The 20,978-nt window shown below is 53.4% G+C and overlaps 1 protein-coding gene across 3 annotated transcripts; it reads right to left on the reverse strand.

Annotated features, from left to right (window-relative positions):
- Window positions 1–202: 202 nt before the first annotated feature.
- TRAIP (TRAF interacting protein) lies at window positions 203–20,842 on the reverse strand. Of its 3 annotated transcripts, none has more exons than XM_075513893.1 (15): window positions 20,716–20,842; window positions 19,310–19,367; window positions 17,942–18,025; window positions 13,832–13,871; window positions 11,068–11,195; window positions 8,213–8,307; window positions 7,479–7,592; window positions 6,450–6,537; window positions 4,782–4,871; window positions 4,462–4,550; window positions 3,554–3,709; window positions 3,307–3,355; window positions 2,643–2,768; window positions 2,046–2,096; window positions 203–628 (listed from the first exon to the last, which is right to left on the reverse strand). In XM_075513893.1, the coding sequence occupies exons 1-15, from the start codon at window positions 20,811–20,813 to the stop codon at window positions 497–499; spliced, it is 1,398 nt and encodes a 465-aa protein (XP_075370008.1). In that variant the 5' UTR covers window positions 20,814–20,842; the 3' UTR covers window positions 203–496. The 3 variants fall into 3 exon arrangements, with proteins under 3 accessions (XP_075370008.1, XP_075370007.1, XP_075370009.1); XM_075513892.1 differs by lacking the exon at window positions 20,716–20,842 and adding an exon at window positions 19,953–20,652; XM_075513894.1 differs by lacking the exons at window positions 3,307–3,355; window positions 20,716–20,842 and adding an exon at window positions 19,953–20,665 and having other exon boundaries at window positions 545–628.
- Window positions 20,843–20,978: the final 136 nt, after the last annotated feature.

The raw sequence follows: 20,978 nt of genomic DNA on the forward strand, positions 1-20,978 counted from the left end.
TCCAGAAAACTTCCTTGGAACTATTTACGCCAGGCATAGAGCTGGTCCAGGTCCCTTCTCGCTGCTCTCGCTCCAGGCTGACACCCCAGATACCCTTCCCGCATCTCTAGCTTGCAGCTGCATCCAAGAAGTGCAGTTCCACCTGATGGCAGAGCGCCCAACAGCAGCAGCAACCGTAGAGCTCCGAGCAGGCCAGAAGGTAAGAAAACCCTGTTTATTCTGCATGAAAATAGGAGGAAGGAGGGGTAAAACGGGGGGGGGGGGGCAGTAAATCAGTCCAAGCGTTAGCCAGAGGCTTGGTCTCCTGTCAGCTTGCTGCAAGGCCAGGATTCTCCCCAGGGCAGCTCGTCTCACCACACCACAGCATTGGTGCTTTGCAAACAGTAGCCCCCCCACACAGAGCAGTGGTTGCGCGTTGCTTGGTGCCAGGCTCTGGGCAAGAGCGCTCAGCCCTGCGGCCGCCCTGCCCAACCGCTGCCCAGGAAGGCAGGGGCTCTCACTGCAGGAAACTGTCCAGTCTGGCTTGGCTGCTGCTGGGGGAAGATGCGGAGGGAGCTGCAGATGCTGGCCTGGAGACATTCTTCTTCTTGCTCCTCACTGCTAACGGACGGATTTCTGCCAGGTTTGTCTGGAGGTAAAACTGTCAAGGAAAGTAGAGACCAAGGCCCTGGGGACACAAGTGATCCAATACCTGCTGCAGACTAGCCTGAACCGCAGACCTGGGACCTAGCCATACATTTGCACCCAAAGAAAAACTCCCTGCACGACAGGCTGGGCTTTGCCCCCTACTCACAGCAGCAGAGCTCAGGCATGCTCCTGTCCCATGAGTCAAGGAATGCTTCCCACTTCTATGCTACCCCCTTGCACACAGAAGAGCGTTTAAGCATAGCTATCGGAGCTTCAAGACCTACCCTGCATGTCAGAGCCAGGACACTGTGCTGGGAAAGGCACAGCAGCCAGAGCCTGCAGCCTCCCAAGGCAGAGCAACCCCAAGGGAAGAGCCCTTGGAGCAATAAGTCCTCTCTAACTCACACGGCATCATACAAATCGTCAGAGACACAGAAGTGGCAGAAACTAAACATCACTGAACTGTAAACAGTCTTGAGCAGCCGCTCGCTGCAGCACTGAAAGGCAGGTGCAGGCCGTGCTAGCAGAACCGCGGGGTTACACAAACAGCACTCGGGCTCAGGGAAATGAGCTGCTCCTCCATCGGCCGCGTGCGAGGGGCAGCGCTGGGGCGGCTGCCCACCTTCTCCATTCACCTCAGGCTGGCAGCACGGGCACATCTGGCCCCAGAGATCTGGCTCAAGCATCTCCCTGCCACTGGGTGCCTCCACCCCTCCACAGTGAGGCCACAGGAGCAGCAGCCCAACGTTTCCCAGCAGGTCACGACTTCCAGCTCATCGCTTCTCTGCTTCGCCCTCCTGGTTTTCTACAAAGAGCACAAACCCCCTCAAAAGTAGCACCAGGAGCTAGAGCAGTGTCAGAGCCATAGTGCACCACACAGCCCTCTGGCAGCACTGCCCGGGAGAGGCAGGTGAGGGGCAGCCTCCGCAGGGGACGGTACACTGCTCCTGCATGAGGAGCGGGAGCCAGAGGAGCTCCCTGCTCCCGGGTGAGCTCAGCCCAGCCGCTCCTCACCTGCTGCAGGGCTGCCCACCAGGACAGGCACGGCCAAGCAGCAGCGTCCCGCAGGAGCAAAGGCTCGGGCTGCACGGGCTGGCGGGCGTGCGGCCAGAAGAGGCTGCACTACACTGCTGCTCAGAGATCCCAAGGGCAGAGGCAGCCCCTGCAAGTTGCACTGATTTCTAGTTGATACGCTTCTCTGAATGAGCCGCCTCCCATAATGCCCTCAGCAAGTTCAGGTCCTTGATGCCTTTGCTGAGCTCAGACTTGTTTGAAGTCAGATAGAGAGAAATCTGATGGTTCCTTGAGGGTCCGAGCCCATTTCTGTTGGCTGGGGGGCAGGACTCCCCAAGATGGCTGAAACAGAGATGGGGTTCCCACAGCACCACTACTGCCACGCGAGCTGCAGGAAAGGATACAGGCTGTATGAACTTCGTTCTGCCTCCCAAGCCATCGTATCCCATCCTCACCTAGGAGAGAGAAAGAAATGAGCCTGGAGCAACAGCACAGAGCCTTGGCTACCTCTCCTCATGTTGGTCATGGGGAAGGGGGAGCCTTGCAGGCCACAGGTTCTGGGGAGGGGTTACAAGCACCTGGAAACACTTGGTACTTGTGTTAAGCCCTCATCTTTGGAAAAAGACAGACCCAAGGGCGTTAGTAAAGTTTGGGTAGCTTGGGCACTTTCTGACGAAAGCTGAGCCTTCCAAGCAGCAGGAAGGCTTAGGATTTTGTCACTGGGACTGAGGAATACGAGAAAAATACCCCAAGCTCCAAGGAGGTGGAGGAATGGGAGATGGAGGGCCATTTAGTCTGCTGCCGGGAAGGGAATGAGCATCTGTCATCCCTGGAGCTCTGCAAGATTGGGAAGTAGCCAGGTCATGCTCCAAGATTTATTTTCCACACACTGTATGTGGGAAGGTAAAAGCCTCATTTGCTTCCTCCTGTAGGGTCACTTCAGGACAGAGGCGTCCAGTGCCAGCCCTCGACAAGCTCACCAACTGGACAGTCATACTTACACTGCCCGTGTTCTTGCGGGGACCCAGCAAGCTACCCGAAGATGGCTTCTTGGAGAGAACAGAGTTCCTGATGAATGCTGGCAAGAGTCCTTGAAGAGCATCATCCTCCAGATCATCTGCCCAGTTCTGTCCCACAAAATAATGAGAAAAGCCCTTTAACCAGCATGATCTGCTGAATTTAGTCCACGTACAGGGAGCACTAATAACAGACAGCTATTTAAGGTAGTAGGTACTGCTGTACCACGTGTCAGGCCAAGGAACAGCAGCTTCAAACCTCCCACTGGGGCTCATGTGGAGCAGCACTGGGGAGGCAGGACATTGCACCCAGCAAGCCTGGGAGAACAGCCCCCTTAGCCGACCCCACGGCCCTCGTGGTCAGCCCCACGCTGTGTGTGCCAAGCACCTCTGAGGCAGAATAATCAGCAAGAAGCACGTGGGTCCCCATCCTCCCTCTCCTGCCCAATTCCAGGAGGCCTGAGGCAGCAATACAGTGTTTCTAGGAGACTGTCAAGCAAAGCACTTTGAAGCGTGTGCTGTGGTTCTATAGATGGGCCAGTCTACAGTCACAGCATCTCCTACATGGAGAAAATGGGTCCTTTGTCCCAAGCTTATTAAGAGCAGAATCAAAGAGGTGATACAGAAAAATCAAGATCAGCCCTTTTACCTCCACTGTTTCCTTCAGAACTTTCTTCGCCAGATTTACCACAGGAGGCCTGTAAGAAGCCCAAGGAGCAAATCAGCAGAGATATTGTTCAAGTGGAGCTGGCAAGGACAGACAAGGCCAAGCAAATGATGACGAAACTTGCAGCACGACATCAGGCAGCTGGAGAGCTATCTGATCTCACACAGCAACTTCCAAAGAAGCAAGACTTTGATCTCCTTTAGAAGCAGAAAGAGGAGGGAGAACTCACAGCTTTTTATCCAGCTTCTGCCTTTTTGCAGGGCTGAAGAGAGATCTGCAGGGCTGATGTTCAGGGGTGTCCACATCAAAAGTAGCATCTAGATTGATCTCATCGCTGTGGGCCGGGCGGTGGAGCTTCGGGTGCCGCAGTTCCACAGGAGCGGGGCTGCAAGGCCATGCAAAGTGTCAGCCGTCAGGAGACCACTGCCTGCCACCCAGCAGACGAGAGGACGACAGAGCTGCACACTACACAACCGAGTTGCAAGACAGCAGTGGGGGCCAGGATCAGAGTCCCATTCTGCTTACAAGCCACAGAAAGGACAAGCTGAATCCCAGAGTTTATAGTCAAAATCCCAAACTGCTGTTCACCCTCAAATGGCCTGCGCTATAAACAGCAGCACCCTGAGCCCAGGGAAACACACTGGCACACTGCTGCTCTGTGGACACAACCCAGCTTGCTGTACTGGGGTAATAGCACAGGCTTCTCAAAAGGGCTTGATAAAAACATAAAAAATGCCATTTTTCAGCCTAGGTTCCTCTGCCTGGCAAAGATCTCTGGTGTCCATATGCCAGGGCACACTCACTAGAAGGCCAACTCTGAGGCAACCAGAAGAGCAGCTTTAGGGGTATTTACCAGGCAGGACATATTGGCAGAGTTTGTCAAAACATAGCCCGTTCTTCCATCCCTTCCTGACCCAAACCCTCCAAAACACACCCTCTTTCCAGGTAAACCAAACACCATCTTGTCAGCAAGAAGAAAAAAAACCAAAATAGGATACAAGGAGCAAGACGACCGCGCTACTGCAGTGCCTGCCAGACTAGCACATCTTTGCCTCCCCAGCTAGTTAAACTGTCAGCTCTTATTTTAGACCTGCCGCCTCTATCCTTGGCCTGTATCTGAGGATGTACTTCACTAACCTTTCAAAGACTAGTCGGCTGAGTGTCTCTCTGGTTACAGATGGGACTTTCAGAGTATCCTGCAGGATGTCTATCTTCTTCTTCAGACTCTGGAGGGAAAAGGGAAAGCAGACAGCAAGATAAGGAAAGATTTAGTAGCAGATACTTTGCCCCTTTTCCATAAATCAGCATCAGGTGGAGCTCAGAGGTGGGGCAGATAAAAGAGGTATGGTGGGCTGGGTAACCTAGTCACTGAGCAAGAGCCAGCATAACTTCTGGCTTTGCAGCTGCAAGCCATGGCCAGCTGCCAGTTACTGCAGACCAAGGAATGATATTCTCACCAAGATCTCCTTGTCCGCATTCTTCAGATCCTTCTGGGTGCTTTTTAACTCCTCCTTTGTCTTCTCCAACTCCGAAACTGTTTTCTGCAGCTGCAGAACAAACAGCCCCAAACAGAGTGCTGGTTACAACACGTAGGTAAGGGAGACTGCAGACCCCCATGAGAGCGGAATGCTCTGCAGCACATGCTACTTTCCAGTTGCAGGGCTCGGTTTTCCTGTGGCAGCCTGACCAATCTCTCCTGTATCAGAGCAATCCAATGCCTGCCTATTTCCTCAAGCTGCCTGCAGAGGGATCTCCAGGGCTGCTTGCCCAACACAAGCCTTCCTATAGCATTTCCATTTATGCCTGATGGTGACAGCTTTTCCCTGCTCTGACACTTGGTGGCTGCATTCTGAATTCCTGCAGGACTTTGAACACACCAGAGCACAGGAATTGCAAACCGCAGGCTGGAGGATGGCTGTGCATCAGCAGTAGTGGCACATGGACGAGCCTGATTCAACAGGGAAGCATGCCAGGAGCAGCAGTCAAGAAGTGGACTGCTACCACATCAGAGGCATTTGTGGGTTCAGGAGTCTGGGCCAGCCCACAAAGTGTCGGTACGGTCAGCTCTCCGTCAGCCAAGCCCAGAGCCCTGAGTGCACTGACTCGCATCCTCCTGACCCAAGCCGGTGATTGCAGCTTGGCACCGACTCGGCCAGAAGCAGCCCGATTCCAGCAGCAGCACCTCATGGAGGGGGTTAACTCCCTTGGGGAACAGCACAGCAATCTGAGAACCTCCTTCTCCATTTGAGGGGACCACAACAGCTACGGCCAGGTAACAAAAATAGGCCAAATCCACCTCCAGTCTCCCAGTTTGTGAGCTTGGACGCAGGCATGCCCCAGGGAACACCCATGCCTTGGAGGTGACATGCACACACTTTTCATGGGGACTTGCTACCAGAACTGACAGAAAGCGATTCCCGACCTGAGCTGACAGAGCCCAGCCAGGCCTGGAGCAGGAGCACAGCAAGAGAGAGACATGGCAGCAGCTCCATGCTCTGCGCCAGGTCAGGACCAGCCCGGGCAGGCTCTGTGCAGAGCCACCTGCATGTCCTCACCACACCCCGGGGACCTCTCCTGCCTGGGCCCAGCATCATGCAGGAGCCCTGGCCCAGTTCAGTCGGCTGAAGGCACAAGGCTGAGTGTGACTGTGGTTGTGCCAAGCCAGGGCTAAGCCCTGCTCAACTGGTGCTGGCTCCAAACCCCGTCTCACCTTTCCTGGGGGCCCGATTCTGCAGCAGGAGTGGCTGGCAGCTGAGCTAGCTCATGCTCGGCAGTTTGGCAGGATGAAGGCAGTGCTGCTTCCAGAGCCCAGTGGAAGCAGCGGAGCACCTGCATGCTGCTGCCTTCCAGTCCAGGCTCCCTGCCAAACTCTGGCTGGCTCTGCACATGCTGCCCCACCAGTGTCCCCAGAGACTGCACTCCTGACAACAGCCGATGAGCCATTCACTCACCGCAGCATCACACCCTGACCCAGAAACCCCAGCCTGACACTTCCACACCACCCGTACGTACCACTCAAGTAGTGCTCAGTGTGGGAGGGGGTCACTGCAGAGGGCTTGGGCCATGGTTATTGACAGGGATCTACAGACCAGACGTCACCTTGGCGACTCACACTCTCCCTTTACCTTGTTATTGACAGAAAACAGCTCCTTCTTCAGCTTCTCTGTCATCTCACTAGAGATCTTCCGAGCCTCCTTCAAGTTTTCATATTCCCTGCAAAGAGACCAGAAGAGTCATGCCGTTTATGATAGGATTGAGCTAGAACTTTTCAGAGGCAACCCAAGACCCTTAATTTGAAGCTCTGCAACTGCAGAGCCACCAGAGAAAACCCAGGAGACACAAAGCCCTTTAGGGAACAGAGCTGAGTGTACTAACACTGACCAACAGTGTGTCAAACATACCGCTACACCACGCGGGAGAAAAAAAGCTGCGCAGGATACCATGCCTGAGAACAGGGCATGAACGGAATCCACCAGTAAAATGGAAACTCGATCCAGACATTTCAGTTGCCAGTGGAAAAGACAGACAGACAATAGAGCAGCCTCCATGCTGGCAGCAAATAAGGGACTTTGCTTTAAGTGACTTTTCAGAGACTTCACACTATTGGCCATGCACATTCATTCCCAATTACACCACAGGGACACTTGCCTCATTACAGCTTTGTATCAAAGCTGCAATTATTCAGCTGCCATCAGAACAGACCCAAAGAAGCTGTAGTTTTGCCCAGCAGGACCAGACGGATTTCCAGGTAGGGAGGGCAGCACTGCAGATTTGCCTTGCCAGAGAGCACTCGAGGCCACAGCTGCACAGTGCAATGCAGCAGAGGGTACGACCTGGAGCCCCTCATCCACTCATTTCCCCCCGGGCGTGAGAGGAGAGCAGAGGGAATAATAATCATCACCTCATAGGTGCACTGACAACTCTGGAGACAGTTCCCATGGTGACATGCATGTCACTACAGTGACAACAGGAACAGTTCAGTGTGACAGGCTCCAATCTAGGTCCCCAGGATCTGCCAGTCAAAACCCAGTGGAGGCCCAAACAGGCGGTGAGAGCCCTGCAGAGCCTGTCTGCCTGCCGGTACTCGGCAGAGGGTTCTCCCTGGGGACACCCAAAACACCACGAGCCGGCTGTGCCAAGTCCGCAGCACCTACTTTTTCAGTGAGACACAGTAGATCGCAAGCTGTTCCACCGCTGCCTGCCCGACCCCCATCTCTCTGATCATCTCCTCCACTTCGGGGCGCTGGCTCTGAAGCAACAGCTCAATCCTGCACAAAAAAAAAAGTACCCTCAGCTCATGAGTCACAAACAGAGCTGGGAAAAGAGGCTGGAGCCCTGCTTCCCCCGAAGGAGCTGGTGCAGCCTAAGCTCCTGCTGCAGGTGCTCTGGATGTCTCTCCCTTCCCTGCCACAACAACTGCCCCACCAGAAGCAGGGCTTTTTGCTAGGGAAGAGTAGTGCTACATGGGCAGACTAGACAAGGGGCAGCTGTGCACACATACCGCACGTGGGGCCAATGGCCCTGCTCTCGGGCCTCATAGCCCTGTGGCTGACTGCTCCTGGGCTGGGATTCTGCCCCAGCATCCTCTCACAACAGGAATGGCACGTAGCCACACTCAAAACACTAGCGATGAGGCCAGTCTGTACGCAGTACCGTGCCTTGCTGCTGTTTAGGGAGAGCAGCCGTCTGGAAACATAGCAGGGGCAAGAGCACAGACAGGCAAGGGCAGGCCTGCTAATGCAGCAGTTTCCAACCTTACGGGGCAAGACGATCCGGCATGTGGAGGTGGATGCTGCAGCAGGCACAGCAGGACCCCTCCCTCCCTCTCCGAGAAGGAGAGGGGCATGAAGCCCAGCCTGCAAGGCCCAGGGAGAGCCCGGGATCTCACCGCTCCATGGTTCTCAGCTTGTTTCGCAGGCGGCGGGCCTCCTCCTTTGAACTTCTGTTATCCTCCTGCTGCTGCTCCAAGAATTTCATCTGCTTCTGCAGAGAAGCAAGCGCACACAGACCGTGAGGAAGGCTCCAGGGATTGTTAGAGAAACATCCTGGCTTATGCGCACTGCGGGCAGCTGGGAGCATACATTGGCTCTTAATGCTATCACCACCTCAGCAGCCCAGGATTACGGAGAGTTTAGCTCCCTCCCCGCTGCACCCCTAGCTCTGCTCCTTGCAAGCGCAGCAGGGTCTCAGTGCTAATCGCAAGACGAGTCCGGCGCTGAAACTGCGTCTTAGCCTCCTTTCTACTGGGAGCGTTTGTGGGGTTGGGCAGTACCCTGTCCACAGCGACAATTTGTTTTTCAAAAGCAAGGGAGTCCACGGCAAGCAAACCTCGCTATTGCTTTTTCCTCCGTGCACAGCTGATCCCTGTGCTTTAGCCTCCCGATTCTCCTTGCCATTAGCTGCTTAAAACATCAATAGGAATGCTGAGTGGGTCTTTTCTGGGAGACCTCAGCCAAACCAGACACCCACCCGGGCACTTCTCTCACCTGCCTGGAGAGGCTGCAAGCCTATTGCAGCCATCACCTTTCCAGGCTCTCCAGCAGTAGGCAGCAGTAACAGAGAACCTCAGCTGAGCTGAAAAGGCACAGATCTGCAGTGTGGCAGAGGACGGGGAAAGCTGGCCTGAATTAGCACCGTTCCGATGCGTCAGAGTTGTCTAGGTTTGTGTGTGCCTGGGCACCTCGCACAGCAGCTTCAGAAGGCTCTGGGCCTGGTTTCAGCACAGAGCTGACTCCAGGGAGAGGCCTGGGCAAAGACCATCGCCTCGTAAAGCTTCCTTCCACGCAGAAGTGAAAGGATTTTATCCACTTCCTGCCACAGAAACCAAACAGCTGTGAGACTGCTGGGACTTTGCAGAGGCACAGTGTTGCAGGCTCACATGTTACTCTTGCTTAAGCAGAGCCCATCTTTAACTCTTCCTAACCGGAGCTCTCTGCACTTCAGATCCCCAAAGCAGTGTTTTGAGCCAGGCTGGAGCAGAGTTCCTAGCCTCAGCCAGCCTGAAACAGCAGCAAACTCTCACACAAAAGTTCAGAGGCAGTTGACAGCGCTAGCAGAAGACAGGAACAGCTCGCAGCCTGTGGGCTTGACCTGCGTCACAGCTAGTTAAGCCTGTATTTTCACTGCAGAAGTTTAGTGCTTTAATCTTTAATGATGCAGTATAAGACAGCGCTTGGCATTCAGCTGGGAAACCCCGTACACCACAGAAGAGATACCTCCAGGTCCCTAATCCTTCTGCCCTGCCCAGCTTTCATTAAAAGGACTTAAGCATACACAGAGGGTTTTGCAACAGGCAAGATAACCAGAGAACCTCCTCCTGAGGTGCCAGGAGGAAAACCAAGCACAGGGATGTTGAGTTGAGCAGCAAGCACCAGCTTCCACTGTCAGAATTGTTTCTGCAGGAGTAGGGAGCATCAGAAGCATCCTGCCACTGCTACAGCTGGGATTCCAGGAGCATCTCTGGCATGGCACAGACTCAGGCTACCTTTACACCCAAGCAGGTTGGATATAATCCCCTGGTCAGGCAAAAAAAATCGTGCTGGCTCACAGCAAGGCCTGTCTGGCATTAGTTCCTTACTATCTCTCTCCTTCCACCCTGTGACAGCACCACATTGCTAGTGTCAGGCAGACCTTCTGGACTGGTTCCTACCAGGAAGAGCGCAGCTGCAGGTGGCATACAGCAAGACGACCCCACAACCCATGTACAAGCTCTCCCCAGGCCACTTGGCCTTGCAGGTCAAGGAACATGATGCAGTTTAGGCTACTGGGTCAGACCCATAGTCCAAGGGGCAGAGATCTTGGGAAGTGCAGTTGACCCCCTACCCTGCCTTCTGGCCTGCAGCTCACAACCTCACCTGCCTGAACCCCATCTTCTTGTGACAGGCACATCATCTTCACACAGTGGAGACTGCCCATCCCAGCCCACCGCCAAGGCAAAGTCGCTCTCCTCACTACAAGACATCTCAACAAAGCGTCTCCTGCTCTTACCCTCTTTCACTTGCTGTTTACGCACAGTACATGACTACACACTGAGTCACTGCACGCTGAAACACAACAGGAATATTTGATCCCTGGACTTCACACATTACTAACCTAACCAAAAGAAAGCCCTGGCAACAGAACAGAGACAGGAGAGTTAGCTGGATCAAATCCCACTCAGCTGAAGCTTGCAACTCCCCCTCCATATATTTCAGTTTGATTTCTCCTCCAATCAAACTAAGAAACTAATTTTCCTTGAATCCCGCCTGGCCTAAACCCATTTCAGAAGAACATTCTACCGCAGGGAGCCAGTGTTTTGGTAATGGGGCGCCGGGGCCAGTTCCCACTCTCGGTTCATGCTGCTACCTTTATGATCAGCACTGCCACTTCATTAGCGAGGCTCAGCCAGCATCCCCAGGCTGGGCTGGCGTCTCTCCCCCACTCCGGCCACCTCTGCCTTGAGATGCAGCCACTTGTACGCAAGCCACAGGCCTGGCTTTTACGCCTCTGAATCACCCCCGAGTGGAGCGCACTCAGGACCTTGAGACCAGCGACACCACCACTCGCTTTGGATTAATAAACCCAACATGAAAACCCAGCTACACTGCCCTTCTGTCATTCAGAGATCAAGGAGATGGGAGTCTCGAGGCACGAGATCCAAAATCCCACCAGCACAATTTCTTTATTAGCAGGGCCTGTGGAGATCTTCAACAAAACTAACACCGACTGTGCAATGGTTAGTGCTGCCGGGGACGGGAAAGGTACCTTGAGAGAGGAGCACAGCATCTCTGTCTCTCCCAGCACCTTCTGGAGCGACTCTATTGTGGCATTGCGCACATCCAGAGTGTCCCTCAGCCCATCTACAACAGCCTGGCATTCCCGCTTTTCTTTCTCTGGAAAAGAAAAAGGAAAAAGGTCATGGCCCAGTAACCCAGACTTCAGCTGCCCCACAGCAGCAGAGCACCACACACAGACACTGCTTGCAGTCTCAGGCTGCAGGCTGCTCGGAGCTGGCCGTTCCTGTAGAGAGCCATTTCCCTAAAAGCTGTCTGCACCAGGGTCTGTAATGAGCAATTGCTTCTCCCAGTGCCAGCAGGCTTCAAGATTTTCTTTACTAAAGATAACAAGTTCCTTTTAATAGCTTTCCAGTGCCAGCCCTGCTAGCATTAAGCTGATGCATCTTAACTCTTGCATGCTCTCACAGCCAGGCTCGCACAGGGAAAACTGTTCTCCTGTTACACCGAGCCGTCACAGAGCTGGAGAGCCGAGCCCCCAGCCTGTCCTCTCCCCACAGAGCCTTATGTGCGAGGAAGCCCTTCGGGGGCTGTCGGGTGGCTGCGTACAGCGATCCACCACACTGCTGCGTCACCACGCTGCTGCAACTACCCTCACCACGGCACCTATGTCGAAGGGCAAGAGGCAGTAAAGCAGAGCTCTGCTGGGCACCGGGGACTTTGCAGGACGTGCGACAGCTGAAGCAGATTCCCCAGAGCACCCACTTTTTGCAGGTCACAAAGCCTTTGAGTCCTGCTATCCCTCCCCATGCAGGCAATCCAGGAACAAAGCACATGCCTCTGACCGCCAGAGAGAAGGTAGTGGGAGACACCACCAGATTTCAGTTTTGTCGAGACAAGGGAAGAACAGCTCACAAAGCAAGAACCATCATCAGGAGCTGACAGACCTAAGCAGGGAACAGCCAGCATCACTGGAAAGCTCGAAGCAGCTGGGCAATGAGGGAAAGCAGCAACCCCTCCATCTAATCCTGCTGAGAGCAGGGTAAAGTCTTCAGCTCAGCATCTTCTGTCTTTGCTAAAATAGTCCGTGGCTCCAGCCTGACAACGGTGGAGAGCAAATCAGTGCCTTTCCAAAAAGCTGTTTCTCCTTGCAAGCAATCCATTTTCAAACACGTTCCATGGAAGCATGACCTGCAGTGCAGCTTCACTACTCGATCATACAGTAAAAGAGCCACGTGGGACTGGGGAAGAAGAGAGGAACATATCCCAGCAGAAGCACACGGGTGGCTAGGGAAACACAGATTTCTTCCTTAGCAAAGCATTTTCTCTATTGATCTGAATAACCCTTCCTCACCAGAGGCAGCACAGCCTGGAGATGCTCCCCTGCATCTGCAGGGACTCCACATCCACCAGAAGAGTTAGGGCTTCCCCCTCCTCCGTTCCCAGCTGCCCAGAGGCAGATGGCAGGAGTCAAACCTCCCTGTGCTGCAGGAATGAGTTTTCAGCTCTTTCAGAGTGCCTCCCCCAGCGCCTGCTGGGTCTGCGCAGAGCTCCGCACCTCTAGAGCCATTTGCAAGCTGATCAGAGACTGGCAATTACACAGCTCCTCTACAGCACACAGCACATCTTTAAGTGAAGAATTTATACGCAAGAACCACCAGAGAGCAGAGTGCCCACAGCAAAGGAGGCAGGAGGTGGGAAGGAGCTTCTCATTTCCAATATGAAGAGAGAATGGGACAGGGAATGTCAAATCCAACCTCTACTCACCAGAAGTCGAGAAGATAAGCAGGCCTTCGAGCAGTTTTTCTTGGATAACATCCTAGCAAGAATCCCAGCCACCTTCCCCAGAAGATCTGGCTCTCTACCAAGTCACTAAACTCAACCAAGCTGGCAAGAAAACAGGCCTCAGAATAGAGACATGCAGACCATCCAATTCTGCTCTCAGGCTAAGGACTGAATCCTGAATCTACTGGCTATTCATGTCTGTCTCGTGCGCGCAGGGACGGCAGAGGAAAGACGACTCTCAGGGCGTGGGTGAGCCCCCAGCATTCTTTAAAGATTTTTTTTCTCCTTCTGCTAGTGTGTCTTTGGATTTCTGTCACTCAGACTGACATTTTCCTTTCGCTGCTCATGACTCATGTTCTGATGACAGGCTGCCTACAGACGATGCTTAAAACCCATCGACAAGTCTCCAGGGCTTTTGCTTTTCCTGCCTCCCTCAAACATCCTCTAAAATTAAAGATGGGAAAATGGAAGCACACACACTGAACTCCGTCTGCTCTTCGCGCGACACATGTGGCACTGCAACAGCCAAACAAATCCAAAGCCTTCCCACTGCTGCTTGGGCACCACTTTTACCCCCTCATTTGTTAGAAGGAACAAGCCTTTGCCATGTGCAGCTGTGAGTTTCCCAGTGAGCAAACCAAGGGCTTTGCTTTCAGCAAGCCTGCTCCAGATATAGCCGTGCTGCACTTTTGTAGCTTGTGATTAGGAAGAGGGGCAAAAAAATTGCATATATGTCTCTCACCTTTCAGAGGGCTCGCTAGTTATGGCAGAGCTGGGCCAGGGCGTGAACTCTGGCTCTGTCCTACAGCTTTAGGTGCTCTCGCCTCAGAAAAAGCTCTGAAGAAGCTGCTCCAGCAAAACAGTTTGCAGCCTGCACCATGCCCTCGGCTTCAGAGAGGGGTGGGCTCTGCAGAGGGGTTCCTCAGGCCTGGGCAAGCCACCTAGCACAGGCAGAGCCCAGGACCTGCCGATCATGGGCTGCCTATCCCCCGCCAGCAGCTGGAACTCACCTTTCATGGAAAGCTGAGCCTTCACCTTGTCCAGTTCATTCTGAAACGACACACAGAAAACCCAATTAGGAAACGCCCTGCAGAGGAGCTTGTGCCAGATCTTAAAAGGACCAGAGAGGTTTCTCGGCAGGGCATTTGCACCGGCCAGGTGCTAAGAAGAGAACGCAGTAACAGCAAGCACCAAGTTACAAGCAAGTACTATCGCAGGGAACGCAAAGAGCACCTCCAAATGGCATTCTTCAGGGGGAGAAGAGAATATCCCAGTTTTGTCTTAGCCTTGTCAACCTTGTGTTTCTCACACTGTCAGTCATCTTGTTTTAGCTGAATAATTTTGGAAGGCTCTCAGGGAAACACAGGAAATCAGACAGGAACAATTTTTATAACATTTTACCTAAACAAGGCAATAAGGCAGGGATGTTGCCAGACTAACTGGATTGAGAGTTGCTTTGAACTGAAGTGAACTTTAATCAGGTGCAGGTGGGAGACAGGAGGGCATGTCCAAATGTCTGAAAAGGTAACCACGCATACAATCAAAAGGCACTAGCTAGCATTCTGACGGACGGTGAAGTCACTGCAGTTCAGGATGCTGATATGAGCTAGCAGCTCAGTCAAATGGCCATAAACAGATCACCGGTAAACCAATCCATACCAAACTGAGGGCACATAACATCTCCTGGACGCCACAAGGGTCTGGGGAAGGTCAAATGTTTCTAGCACCTTCATTAAGGATCAGAAAGAGGCAGCAAATGCTCGATAGTTTAAATTATAGATAGTGAAGTCGTATGACTTAAGAACACTGGCAAACAGCCAAAGGAAGTATAGAGAGGTTACAAAGTAGGGCAATATATAAATATATATATATGTGCACGTATATATATAAAGACAGAAATATATACAGGAAAGAGTCAACAGAAGATGACTTAAGAAGCTGTGTTAGAGAACTGCAGAGGAAAGCACATAACAAGTCAGGCAGGAACTGCAGTGGAATAAAACCACAATAAAATGCCTACACAATACTGAAGCAGAGCACACAAATCTGTGCAACCCGGAACGCTACATGCAAATCTGAGCTGAGAATAGCAGCACCAGTGACCACGGATCTGACGGGACCAGAGCGAAGCTCTGCTAGTGACAATAAAGGCAGGAAAGAGAATATGGGATGTAAAGCTCAGTAAGCAGAGGGGACTGAATGCAAAGCCTAGCAGAGCTGACTTGGATTTGCCCCCGGGGGCACAACAGCTGGCGGGCTGACATGGAATTAACTCTGCTGCAGGAACTATTTTGGAGTAGCTTCCTCTGAGTCCTATTCAGGAACGATTAGTGAGCTCACAAGATGTGCTAATTAGCATGATAGCAAAGAAATCCCGGGCTACTGCGGGCAGCTATGTAACATTACCTCATTCATCAACTTAATCTGAAATCCCTCATCCTCCACCACAGCTCCTAAAGGCTGCTTCCAGTTTTAACTCCTCTGACTGAAGCTCTCCTCTCTCTGCCAGCCCGAGTTACAAGACCACATTTTCCCAAGATCAAATAAGTTTATCCTGACCACACACAGACAGCTGTCCTCCCAGGTTTCTACTCTCCCCAGCAGGTTTACAGGCAGGAATCCTCCTCCTCCTGCCTCCTTTTCACCAAGCTGAACAAGCCAAAGTCTCCTTTCCTTTGGAAGAAGGGCTCTCGGCTCCCCAGATCACAAGCGACTCGAAGTGTCAGGTTCCAGACAAGCTTCACCGAGGTGTTACACCCCAAAACTCACGCTTTTCTTGCTCTGGGAACAGCCACATGGAGATTGTTCTGATCGCTGAGGACCATCTTTAAGAGCAATACAGGATAAACCCAGGCTCAGCACTCAGAAACGCTTGGACATGTCGCAGCGTGCAGTCTGTGGTCTGCAGCTACTCCAAGGAACCAAGTTCCCTCCAGTGTTTCAGTTGAAACTGATGCCCAGTGGTGGGAAGCAAAGCAGCCCTGGCACTCCTTTGACCATAAACATTTCAGAGCAGAAGGAAGAGTGAGGAATAGCACGAAAGACAATTATTATCCAAAAGATCATTTGGATAATTCTGCAACGACAAGAAGAGGTTTCAGATTATGAAGGAGCTCTTCTGACCACTTATAACTGGGTGCAGAGGACTGGTTCTCAGAAGAGCATCCCAAGCTTGTCTCCCCAAGACAACAAGCAGACCACAGCTACGCACTCTGCTTTCTAGCACATTGAAGCACACTCCCTTGCCCCAGTCCAACCTTTTCATGGCAGGAGGCCAAATGCTCATTTCAGGACATCTGTGGGCTGCACAGATACAGCTCCAGTTGATTGCAGAGCCAAGTACCACTCTACGCCCAGGCTCTTGGAGGCACAGGCAGTGGTTGGCAAACAAACCCTGGATTTGGGGACTTTTTCCAGGTGAAATCACTTCTGACTGAGGAAGTCACCACTTCTTTTTGCAGACAGAACTCCAGTCTAAATGGACATTAAATCCCACCCACGATGGTCGCCCACGTTCTTAAGGTGCTCCATATCCTCCAGAAACAAGGCAGCACACAACATGGAACTGGTGACAAACCAGCATCAGCCCAGCAGCAACCTGAGTCCGTGCACAGGGCAGTAAATGCCCACACAAACTAACTACGCTAATCTACACCAGAAAATATTTGGTTCTTTCCCATTAGATAGTGACCTCAGCGCTCTCGTTAGGGAAGCTGCACGCTCAGGGCGAGATGTGGCTCTGATGGCCACACAACAAACTTTGTAGGAGCATGATGAGTTACCATCAAGCTTGGTGTGCAGGAGCAGCTCCACAGTCCCGCCCTTGAGCAAGGGAGCAGTTCTTCAGCACAGCCTGCCTGGAGGGGAAGGCTGGGGGAACACATCTTAGATCCTGGGGTGGGGGTGAGAGGGAACAGAAAGCTTTTCTAGGGCAATTTTCTCCAGTCAACCCATTTCTGAATCACGCATCTATTTACACTTGCGAGAACAGATCTGAATACGTACTAACGGCAATGTTTATCCGCTCCGAGCCATTGCTTTGCCTCTAGGGCACACAGCTTCAGGTGCCCAGGGATGCTTTTTCATTTCCTCAGCACACACACTTTGGCCTTCAGTTTCTTTATTAGCAGTCTTCGAGAATGACAGTGCTACTGACACTATAGTCTGGCTGGCTTTATTTTAAAAACATACGATATACATATAGCATTGTCATGGCAACTGCTAATTATGGTAATTGCTGCACATGCTGATTCTAAACACAAGAGGGTACAAGCGTCCCATTATACCAAGGTCAACTGATTACATTTTTTTTGGAACAGACAACTCCAAGACATAAGGAGCCATGCTTCATCCACACTAAACAAGGAGGAGAACACAGAACAGCCACTCTGCCTTCATCCCTTCTCGCGCCCAGCTCTCCGCACCCAAGGGTGGTACTTGGAGAACACCACCCAGCATCCCAGCTCCAGCCAGGATCCCCACCATGGACACTGTCCACTCCCCTGCTGGTGCAGCTTCAGGCAGTCCTTCTCCTAATTTCTCTTGGGAAAGCACGATTTATCACCATCCTGCCCTGCTTCCTTACAGTCCGTGCAAACAAACCCACCTCCAGAGAAGTGAGGAGGTGGCACTTCCTCTAACAGCCCCTTCTTTCCAGAGGGGTTAGCAGGACTCGTGCACAAACAAGCCACAGACACCAGCAGCAGTTCATTGCATTTGGGATTTTCCTTCTCCTGCCTTTTGGAAAAGCTCTGTAGCCTCACCCCCAAGGCTTTGAGACCCAAGGGAGAAGCAGCAGTTGGATGTTTATTCGATGCTGCTTCAGGAGGTTTCCAGGTCAGGTGAGAACCAGAAGGAAGAGCAGTAAAGTACAGGAGGCTTCTTGATTTGGTCAGGGGGAGCTCTAAACCACCACGTGGAGACTTCCTTACAACAGAGCCGAGACTGAGCGAGCACCGAGAGGGAGAACAGGGACAGGCAGGAGACACTGATGTGCTTCAGGTCTGAAACGCGAGCACAGCGAGCACCAGCTCAGGAAGCAGCTGTTGGCAGAGGACCAGCAGCCCTGGCTGCACTTCCAAGAGGCACCACACAACAGAACAACCACCCAGTCAAATTACCTGCAAGGTCTCTGCATCCGGTGCTGCCTGCTCCTCCAGGGCAACATCAAAAAACAGCTTATTGATGATGTGTCTTTTGCTGACCTAAACACAGGAGACAGAAGAGGCTGGTGGGCGCAGGTATGGAAACACAACGGATATGGAAGACAGATGGAGGGGGAGAAGGTACCATCTTGTCACTTGCCACGAAAGGCAAGTCAGATCATGTGCTTGACATCATTAGCAATGATACTCTGCTTTGGCTCATCAGCACAGCAGCAGACACACCACCCCCCCCGCCCCCCCCCTCAGTTTTGGGAGCACGACTCCAGCCAAGCTCCTGAGCCGCAGCAGAAAGATTCAGGCATTTCTGAATCAAGCGCAGTCTGTTCTCTGGCAGCTAAGGCCCAAGCAGCTGACACTGAGCTAACACGATGCCAAATCCTAAGACAGAAGTATGTGCTGCTTTCTGCAGGCAGAAGGTGCTGTAATTGAATTTGATAGCTCTCCACACCTCCCCCATGCAGTTACAGCTTTGTGTTTTAAGTATTATATACAGTCATGACACCAGCTAATTGCATAGTTACTGCTACATAAGATGTTATTTCGCGATAACTCCATGGTAACCCAGAGATGTAAGAGGCAGTGAAGAACAGAGGGAATCAACAAGTCAGGGAAGGAACAAGGGCCAAGACCTTGAGAGGAAGAAAGAAGCACGAACACAGAACAAGCCCAAGCTGCAGCTGGCTAAAAGCCTACATCTGAATGTGAGGCAACATCTCCTGCAGCCGCTACACGCCAAGACCCACTGGCGGCATCAAGGCTGGTGACACAAGGGACTTCAAAGAAGATCAGGTCCTGATTAAGCCACTGGATCCCCAAGCCTTGGCTTCCATCTCAGAAGCAGAGCGCATCCTTCCCTCCCCAGCCTTTGCTTTTCTCAGCGAAGGGCCGAGTGCTGCAAAGCAAGGACTCAATTATAAGGACCACGTGCAGCAGAATGGGCTGCTTACCTGAGAGCAAGCAGCAGGGTACTCTAGAAAAACAAGCCAGATGTCCTGATTAACCCCTTCCAGCCCTTTCTATCATTATGCCAATACTTACTCAGCATAAATAAAAGCCATGAAAACCCAGAGACCCTTTCTAGAGACGCTACAACACAGACAGCAGCTGGGCACCCTCAGACCACCCCTTCTAATCAGAAGGGTTGCTAAGGGGCGTTCACCCTCTAAGCCTTTGGGGAGAGCCTCAAGGGACAGAAAACTCTCTCTGCTTCATACCATGAGCCTTTTCCTCGTACCACCACAGGCCTAGGCCACAGCTCATCGGTGCCGTTTGCAGAGCATGGTGCCGTAGAAATACAGAGGTGTACCTAGGTGATGGTTTTACCTGGATTCTGCACTGCGGGCAAGTCCGGCTCGGTGCTGTGTCAAACCACTGGATGAGACTGAGAAAGGAAAAGAAAACATACGGTGAATCCTCAAAATCCAGGAGTGCTGCTCCCGGGGGCCACCCCCCAACTCACCAGGAGACAGCAGGATGCGACTCCTTTTACAAACTAAAAACGGAAACACAAACATTTAGCCCAGAGGTGCAGCTAACAGGAACGCCATGTTCCAGCACGCACACTCTACCTTCACCTCCGAGACAATTCCCAGCTGAATTTAGCATGCCAGCTTATCTTTACCAGAGCAGAGTTTTTACAGAGCTCAGATCTCCCTGGGAGAGTCTTTGAACAACTGTAGCATCGCAGGAGCGAACGGATCCGCACACGGAGCGGCACAAGAGCTGCTATATCAGGATACGACAGCCGAGAGATCCCTGGTTTGGCCAGCTCCGAAGGGTGCCATTGACTCCAAACACGCATCTGCAGAGCGAGGGAGACTGGGCCGGTCTCTGCTCCGAGATGATGAATGCAGACCTGTCGGGCTCCTCAGGAGAGCTACTAATGCATTTTGCAACCAAGCCATCACGTCACACTCGGAAGGGTTTATTTTCGGAGCAGGGTAACAATCTGGAGCTGGCAGGTTACCTTTGGAAGCTCTTCCTCCTCCGCTGGTTGTTAGAGGAGGACGAGCCCGAGCTGCGCCGCCGATTAAGAAGTGACCGTCGCACCGGCGAGCGACGGTCCCTCTCCGAGTTCGTTAGCCAGAAAAGCAAATGCCCGCACCCTCCCCACACGCAAAATTTATTTCCCCAGAAGAGCCATTTCTTTCCAACACAAACACTTGCAAAACAGTTCCGGCAAAAGCATGAGATTGCCTGGGAGGCTTCACTCATAATCTAACACCGCTCCTTCCAGATAAACACCCTGTGTAGGAGCAATCTGCTGGCACCAGCCCTCCAGGAGAAGGGATACCACAGCCAGCGGAGTGGCAACACAGCCGAGGCTCCTGCGGCAGCTTCGTGAGCTCCTCCGGACCCCTGCAAAGCGGAATCGCTGCCCCGACGGCCCCCAAAGCGGCCGGGGCCTCCACCGCTCAGAGGGAGGAGGCAGCGCCCTCGGCTCCCCAGCCCGGGCGGCGGCGAACGGGGTCACAGCGGGCACCAGGGGCGCAGCGAACGCCCAGAGCCCCCTCAGAGGGGAGCGGCCCGAGCAGGGGCTCCGGGGGCAGGGGCTGCCGGGCGGGACGGCGGCGGGCGCCGGCCACGGGCTCGCCCCGGCTGGGGGAACCCGCAGCCCTGCGGGGCCGATACCCCGCGCCGGCGAGCGGCTGCCGGCCCCGGCGGGAGCGCCCGCCCGCCCGCCCCGCTGCCCCGCAGACGGCCCCGGCCCGGCGGGGCGGGGCGCTCACCAGGCGCGGTGGAAGGTGTGCCCGCAGGGCACGGCCGCCACGTCCCGCTCGTTGTCGAAGAAGTCGGAGCAGATGGTGCAGTGGGCCCGGATGGGCATGGCGGCGGCGCGGCAGGACGCGGCCCCGGTACCGGAGCGGCGGCGCGGAGCCGTGCGATTCAAATCCGGCCGCGCGCCCGCCGCTTCCGGCCCGGCCCGGAAGTGACCTCACGGGGCGAGCGCGGGCCCCGCGCCCCCACTCCGGGGCCACGGGCGGGGGCGGAG

Source organism: Mycteria americana, chromosome 11, assembly GCF_035582795.1.
Source record: "Mycteria americana isolate JAX WOST 10 ecotype Jacksonville Zoo and Gardens chromosome 11, USCA_MyAme_1.0, whole genome shotgun sequence".
NCBI classification, from domain to species: Eukaryota; Metazoa; Chordata; class Aves; order Ciconiiformes; family Ciconiidae; genus Mycteria; species Mycteria americana.

Bases quoted from the DNA above. Each gene is read 5' to 3' on its own strand.
- TRAIP (XM_075513892.1), bottom strand. From the start codon at position 20,200: ATGAGTGAAGCCTCCCAGGCAATCTCATGCTTTTGCCGGAACTGTTTT. The intron at 3,710-4,461 runs GTTAGTGAAGTA...ATGGCCTTGCAG, and splicing joins AGCCGACTAGTCTTTGAAAG to CCCCGCTCCTGTGGAACTGC. The intron at 2,097-2,642 runs GTAAGTATGACT...TCTCTCTCCTAG, and splicing joins CCCGCAAGAACACGGGCAGT to GTGAGGATGGGATACGATGG.